Genomic DNA, 7,500 nt, shown 5'->3' on the forward strand with positions numbered 1-7,500 from the left:
CACAGACAGACAGACAGACAGGTAGAGAGAGACTCACAAGTGAACAAATAACTCCAACAGAATTTTGTTGAAGTATCTTCAATACTTTGATTACAGCAATAACCTTTATGGAAGCAGAATACAGACAGGTAGAGAGACAGACAGGTAGGTAGAGAGAGAGGTAGGTAGAGAGGGAGACAGACAGGTAGAGAGAGAGAGACAGACAGGTAGGTAGAGAGACAGACAGACAGGTAGAGAGAGACAGACCGACAGGTAGAGAGAGAAAGATGAGAGAGAGACAGACAGGTAGAGAAAAGAGACAGGTAGGTAGAGAGAGAGACAGACAGGTAGAGAGACAGAAAGAGACAGACAGGTAGAGAGACAGACAGACAGGTAGAGAGACAGACAGAGACAGACAGGTAGGCTGACTGACCTGTCGATGAGAACCTGAGGGGTCAACTGTTTGAATCTGAGGTCAGAGGTCAAGGAGGTGATCTTACAGCTGATTGGTTGGTGGTATGAACTGATCTGACAGCTGATTGGTTGGTGGTATGAACTGATCTTACAGCTGATTGGTTGGTGGTATGAACTGATCTTACAGCTGATTGGTTGGTGTATGAACTGATCTTACAGCTGATTGGTTGGTGTATGAACTGATCTTACAGCTGATTGGTTGGTGGTATGAACTGATCTTACAGCTGATTGGTTGGTGGTATGAACTGATTTTACAGCTGATTGGTTGGTGGTATGAACTGATCTTACAGCTGATTGGTTGGTGGTATGAACTGATCTTACAGCTGATTGGTTGGTGGTATGAACTGATCTTACAGCTGATTGGTTGGTGGTATGAACTGATCTTACAGCTGATTGGTTGGTGGTATGAACTGATCTTACAGCTGATTGGTTGGTGGTATGAACATGAATGGCTCGGTTCACTGTTGAGCTCTATTAACCATCAATCACTGTGAACTACATGTCCCATCATGCATCATTTACTTATACACAGAAATAACACAACTTTAGTGGTAAAATATGGACAAAATATTTGTAAAAAAGTGTGTGTGTGTGTGTATAGTGTGTATAGTGTGTATAAGGATACTGGTGTGTGTGTATAGTGGGTATAGTGTGTGTGTGTATAGTGTGGGTTAGGATACTGAGTGTGTGTATAGTGTGTATAGGTGTATTAGGATACTGGTGTGTGTGTGGTGTGTGTATAACAGTGTATTAGGATACAGAGTGTGTGACCTGTGTGTGTATAGTGTGTATTGGGATACTGAGGTGTGTGTGTAGGTGTGTACAGCTGATTGGTGTGTAGGATACTGAACTGTGTGTGTGTGGTGTGTATTAGGATACTACAGCTGTGTGTGTGTGTGTAGTGTGTATATAGTGATTGGAAGGATACTGAGTGTGTGTGTGGTGTGTGTATAGTGTGTATTAGGATGCTGAGTGTGTGTGTGCTGTGTGTATAGTGTGTATTAGGATGAACTGTGTGTGTGTGTGTAGTGTGTGTATAGTGTGTATTAGGATACTGAGTGTGTGTGTGTAGTGTGTATTAGGATACTGAGTGTGTGTGTGTGTAGTGTGTATATAGTGTGTAGAAGGATACTGAGTGTGTGTGTGTGTGTATAGTGTGTATAAGGATACTGAGTGTGTGTGTGTAGTGTGTATAGTGTGTATTAGGATACTGAGTGTGTGTGTAGTGTGTATAGTGTGTATTAGGATACTGAGTGTGTGTGTAGTGTGTATAGTGTGTATAAGGATACTGAGTGTGTGTGTATAGTGTGTATAGTGTGTATTAGGATACTGAGTGTGTGTGTAGTGTGTATAGTGTGTAGAAGGATACTGAGTGTGTGTGTAGTGTGTATAGTGTGTATTAGGATACTGAGTGTGTGTGTATAGTGTGTATAGTGTGTGTATAGTGTGTATAGTGTGTATTAGGATACTGAGTGTGTGTATAGTGTGTATAGTGTGTATTAGGATACTGAGTGTGTGTGTGTGTGTGTATAGTGTGTATTAGGATACTGGTGTGTGTGTGTAGTGTGTATATGGTGTGTGAAGGACTGTGTGTGTGTGTGTGTGTATAGTGTATTACTGTGTGTGTAGTGTGTGTATAGGATACTAGGTGTGTGTGTGTGTGTGTATAGTGTGTATTAGGATACTGAGTGTGTGTGTGTAGTGTGTATGGTGTGTAGAAGGATACTGAGTGTGTGTGTAGTGTGTGTATAGTGTGTATTAGGATACTGAGTGTGTGTATAGTGTGTAGAAGGATACTGAGTGTGTGTATAGTGTGTATAGTGTGTATTAGGATACTGAGTGTGTGTGTAGTGTGTGTATAGTGTGTATTAGGATACTGAGTGTGTGTATAGTGTGTATAGTGTGTATTAGGATACTGAGTGTGTGTGTTGTGTGTGTATAGTGTGTATTAGGATACTGAGTGTGTGTGTGTAGTGTGTATAGTGTGTATTAGGATACTGAGTGTGTGTGTGTGTGTGTGTGTGTATAGTGTGTGTAGTGGGGATGAGTGTGTGTGTGTGTAGTGTGTATAGTGTGTATTAGGATACTGAGTGTGTGTGTGTGGTGTGTATAGTGTGTGTTAGGATATATTTGTGTGTGTGTGTAGTGTGTATAGTGTGTAGAAGGATACTGAGTGTGTGTGTATAGTGTGTGTATAGTGTGTATTAGGATACTGAGTGTGTGTGTATAGTGTGTATAGTGTGTATAAGGATACTGAGTGTGTGTGTATAGTGTGTATAGTGTGTATTAGGATACTGAGTGTGTGTGTAGTGTGTATAGTGTGTATTAGGATACTGAGTGTGTGTGTGTAGTGTGTATGGTGTGTAGGATACTGAGTGTGTGTGTAGTGTGTGTAGTGTGTGGGAGGATGTGGTGTGTGTAGTGTGTATGGTGTGTATAAGGATACTGAGTGTATGTGTGTAGTGTGTGTATTAGTGTAGGATGCTGGATTATTAGTGTGTATAGTGTGTATTAGGATACTAGTGTATGTGTGTGTTGGGATACTGAGTGTGTGTGTATAGTGTGTATGGTGTGTATTAGGATGCTGAGTGTGTGTGTGTATAGTGTGTATAGTGTGTATTAGGATACTGAGTGTGTGTGGTGTGTGTGTATAGTGTGTATTGGGATACTGGTGTGTGTGTGTGTATAGTGTGTATTGGGATGCTGTGTGTGTGTATAGTGTGTGTATAAGGATAGAAGGTACTGTGTGTGTGTGTATAGTGTGTATAGTGTGTATTAGGATGCTGTGTGTGTGTATAGTGTGTATAGTGTGTATTAGGATGCTGAGTGTGTGTGTGTGGTGTGTGTGTATGGTGTGTATTAGGATGCTGAGTGTGTGTGTGTGTATGGTGTGTATTAGGATACTGAGTGTGTGTGTGTGTGTGTATAGTGTGTATTGGGATACTGGGATGTGTGTGTGTGTGTGTATGGTGTGTATAGTGTGTAAGGATGCTGAGTGTGTGTGTAGTGTGTATAGTGTGTATTAGGATGCTGAGTGTGTGTGTGGTGTGTGTGTATAGTGTGTATGGTGTGTGTAGGATACTGAGTGTGTGTGTATAGTGTATAGTGTGTGAAGGATGCTGGTGTGTGTGTGTAGTGTGTATGGTGTGTGTAGAAGGATGCTGGTGTGTGTGTGGTGTGTGTGTGTGTGTGTAGAAGGATGCTGGTGTGTGTGTGTGTGTGTATGTGTGTGTATGGTGTGTAGAAGGATACTGTGTGTGTGTGTATAGTGTATGGTGTGTGTAGTGTATGGTGTGTGGGTGTGTGTGTGTAGTGTGTATAGTGTGTAGAAGGATACTGAGTGTGTGTGTGTGTGTATAGTGTGTAGAAGGATACTGTGTGTGTGTGTGTAGTGTGTGTATAGTGTGTATGTGTGTAGGATACTGTGTGTGTGTATAGTGTATAGTGTGTATTAGGATACTGAGTGTGTGTGTATAGTGTGTATGGTGTGTATTAGGATACTGGTGTGTGTGTGTATGTGTATAGTGTGTAGAAGGATACTGAGTGTGTGTGTAGTGTGTATAGTGTGCATTAGGATACTGTGTGTGTATAGTGTGTATAGTGTGTATAAGGATACTGAGTGTGTGTGTGTGTGTATAGTGTGTATAGTGTGTATTAGGATACTGAGTGTGTGTGTATAGTGTATAGTGTGTATTAGGATACTGAGTGTGTGTGTATAGTGTATAGTGTGTAGAAGGATACTGAGTGTGTGTGTGTATAGTGTATAGTGTGTATAGTGTGTATTAGGATACTGAGTGTGTGTGTGTATAGTGTATAGTGTGTATTAGGATACTGAGTGTGTGTGTATAGTGTATAGTGTGTAGAAGGATACTGAGTGTGTGTGTATAGTGTATAGTGTGTAGAAGGATACTGAGTGTGTGTGTAGTGTGTGTATAGTGTGTATAGTGTGTAGAAGGATACTGAGTGTGTGTGTGTGTGTGTGTGTATAGTGTGTAGAAGGATACTGAGTGTGTGTGTAGTGTGTATAGTGTGTATTAGGATACTGAGTGTGTGTGTATAGTGTGTATAGTGTGTAGAAGGATACTGTGTGTGTGTGTAGTGTGTGTATAGTGTGTAGAAGGATACTGAGTGTGTGTGTGTAGTGTGTGTAGTGTGTAGAAGGATACTGAGTGTGTGTGTGTGTGTGTTGTGTGTATAGTGTGTAGAAGGATACTGAGTGTGTGTGTAGTGTGTGTATAGTGTGTATTAGGATACTGAGTGTGTGTGTATAGTGTGTATAGTGTGTATTAGGATACTGAGTGTGTGTGTGTAGTGTGTATAGTGTGTAGAAGGATACTGAGTGTGTGTGTGTAGTGTGTATAGTGTGTAGAAGGATAGTGGTGATGTGTGTAGTGTGTGTGTGTGTGGGATACTGAGTGTGTGTGTATAGTGTGTATAGTGTGTATAAGGATACTGAGTGTGTGTGTGTGTGTGTGTATAGTGTGTATTAGGATACTGAGTGTGTGTGTAGTGTGTGTATAGTGTGTATTAGGATACTGAGTGTGTGTGTAGTGTGTGTATAGTGTGTATAAGGATACTGAGTGTGTGTGTATAGTGTGTATAGTGTGTATTAGGATACTGAGTGTGTGTGTGTAGTGTGTATAGTGTGTATTAGGATACTGAGTGTGTGTGTATAGTGTGTATAAGGATACTGAGTGTGTGTGTATAGTGTGTATAGTGTGTATAGTGTGTATTAGGATACTGAGTGTGTGTATAGTGTGTATAGTGTGTATTACGATACTGAGTGTGTGTGTAGTGTGTGTATAGTGTGTATTAGGATACTGTGTGTGTGTATAGTGTGTATTAGGATACTGAGTGTGTGTGTATAGTGTGTATAGTGTGTATTAGGATACTGAGTGTGTGTGTAGTGTGTGTATAGTGTGTATAGTGTGTAGAAGGATACTGAGTGTGTGTGTATAGTGTATAGTGTGTATAGTGTGTAGAAGGATACTGAGTGTGTGTGTAGTGTGTATAGTGTGTAGAAGGATACTGAGTGTGTGTGTAGTGTGTATAGTGTGTAGAAGGATACTGAGTGTGTGTGTAGTGTGTATAGTGTGTAGAAGGATACTGAGTGTGTGTGTAGTGTGTGTAGTGTGTGTATAGTGTGTAGAAGGATACTGAGTGTGTGTGTATAGTGTATAGTGTGTATAGTGTGTATTAGGATACTGAGTGTGTGTGTGTGTGTGTGTATAGTGTGTAGAAGGATACTGAGTGTGTGTGTGTAGTGTGTATGTGTGTGTGTGAAGGATACTGAGTGTGTGTGTGTAGTGTGTGTGTGTGTATAGTGTGTAGAAGGATACTGAGTGTGTGTGTATAGTGTGTATAGTGTGTAGAAGGATACTGAGTGTGTGTGTAGTGTGTATAGTGTGTAGAAGGATACTGAGTGTGTGTGTATAGTGTATAGTGTGTAGAAGGATACTGAGTGTGTGTGTGTGTGTGTGTGTGTGTATAGTGTGTGAAGGATACTGAGTGTGTGTAGTGTGTATAGTGTGTAGAAGGATACTGAGTGTGTGTGTAGTGTGTATAGTGTGTAGAAGGATACTGAGTGTGTGTGTGTAGTGTGTAGTGTGTATAGTGTGTAGAAGGATACTGAGTGTGTGTGTATAGTGTGTATAGTGTTAAGGAGAAGGATACTGAGTGTGTGTGTATAGTGTATAGTGTGTAGAAGGATATAGTGTGTATTAGGATGTGTGTAGTGTGTGTAGTGTGTGTATAGTGTGTAGAAGGATACTGTGTGTGTGTATAGTGTGTATAGTGTGTAGAAGGATACTGTGTGTGTGTGTGTGTGTATAGTGTGTAGAAGGATACTGAGTGTGTGTGTATAGTGTGAGTGTGTGTGTGTGTACTGTGTGTGTGTAGTGTGTGTATAGTGTGTAGAAGGATACTGAGTGTGTGTGTAGTGTGTATAGTGTGTAGAAGGATACTGAGTGTGTGTGTGTGTGTGTGTATAGTGTGTATTAGGATACTGTGTGTGTGTGTATAGTGTATAGTGTGTAGAAGGTGTGTGTGAGTGTGTGTGTATGTGTGTGTGTATAGTGTGTATAGTGTGTAGAAGGATACTGAGTGTGTGTGTGTGTAGTGTGTATAGTGTGTAGAAGGATACTGTGTGTGTGTGTGTAGTGTGTATAGTGTGTAGAAGGATACTGAGTGTGTGTGTATAGTGTGTATAGTGTGTAGAAGGATACTGAGTGTGTGTGTAGTGTGTGTATAGTGTGTAGAAGGATACTGAGTGTGTGTGTAGTGTGTGTATAGTGTGTAGAAGGATACTGAGTGTGTGTGTAGTGTGTGTAGTGTGTGTATAGTGTGTAGAAGGATACTGAGTGTGTGTGTAGTGTGTGTATAGTGTGTAGAAGGATACTGAGTGTGTGTGTATAGTGTGTATAGTGTGTAGAAGGATACTGAGTGTGTGTAGTGTGTGTATAGTGTGTAGAAGGATACTGAGTGTGTGTGTGTGTAGTGTGTATAGTGTGTAGAAGGATACTGAGTGTGTGTGTATTGTGTGTATGTGTGTATAGTGTGTAGAAGGATACTGAGTGTGTGTGTGTAGTGTGTGTATAGTGTGTATGAAGGATACTGAGTGTGTGTGTATAGTGTGTATAGTGTGTATTAGGATACTGAGTGTGTGTGTGTAGTGTGTATAGTGTGAAGGTGTGTGTGTAGTGTGTGTATAGTGTGTAGAAGGATACTGAGTGTGTGTGTGTGTAGTGTGTGTATAGTGTGTGAAGGATACTGAGTGTGTGTGTGTGTGTATAGTGTGTATTAGGATACTAATGTGTGTGTGTATAGTGTGTATAGTGTGTATTAGGATGAGTGTGTGTGTGTAGTGTGTATAGTGTGTAGAAGGATACTGAGTGTGTGTGTGTAGTGTGTATAGTGTGTAGAAGGATACTGAGTGTGTGTGTAGTGTGTGTAGTGTGTAGGATACTGAGTGTGTGTATAGTGTGTATAGTGTGTATAAGGATACTGAGTGTGTGTGTAGTGTGTGTATAGTGTGTATTAGGATACTGA

At 40.8% G+C, this 7,500-nt stretch overlaps 2 protein-coding genes across 2 annotated transcripts in view; both read right to left on the minus strand.

Moving 5' to 3' along the window:
* LOC114551242 (NLR family CARD domain-containing protein 3) overlaps positions 1 to 7,500 on the minus strand; it is a 314,459-nt gene that overhangs the window by 166,935 nt on the left and 140,024 nt on the right. The gene's annotated exons all lie outside the window — the stretch shown is intronic.
* The window catches only part of vps16 (VPS16 core subunit of CORVET and HOPS complexes), a 33,006-nt gene that overhangs the window by 10,043 nt on the left and 15,463 nt on the right, over positions 1 to 7,500 (minus strand). The window contains exon 11 of the mRNA XM_028572461.1: positions 413 to 448. Within this exon, the coding sequence (XP_028428262.1) occupies positions 413 to 448 (36 nt within the window). The remainder of the gene's footprint in view (positions 1 to 412; positions 449 to 7,500) is intronic.

This window comes from Perca flavescens, chromosome 24 (genome assembly GCF_004354835.1).
Source record: "Perca flavescens isolate YP-PL-M2 chromosome 24, PFLA_1.0, whole genome shotgun sequence".
NCBI classification, from domain to species: Eukaryota; Metazoa; Chordata; class Actinopteri; order Perciformes; family Percidae; genus Perca; species Perca flavescens.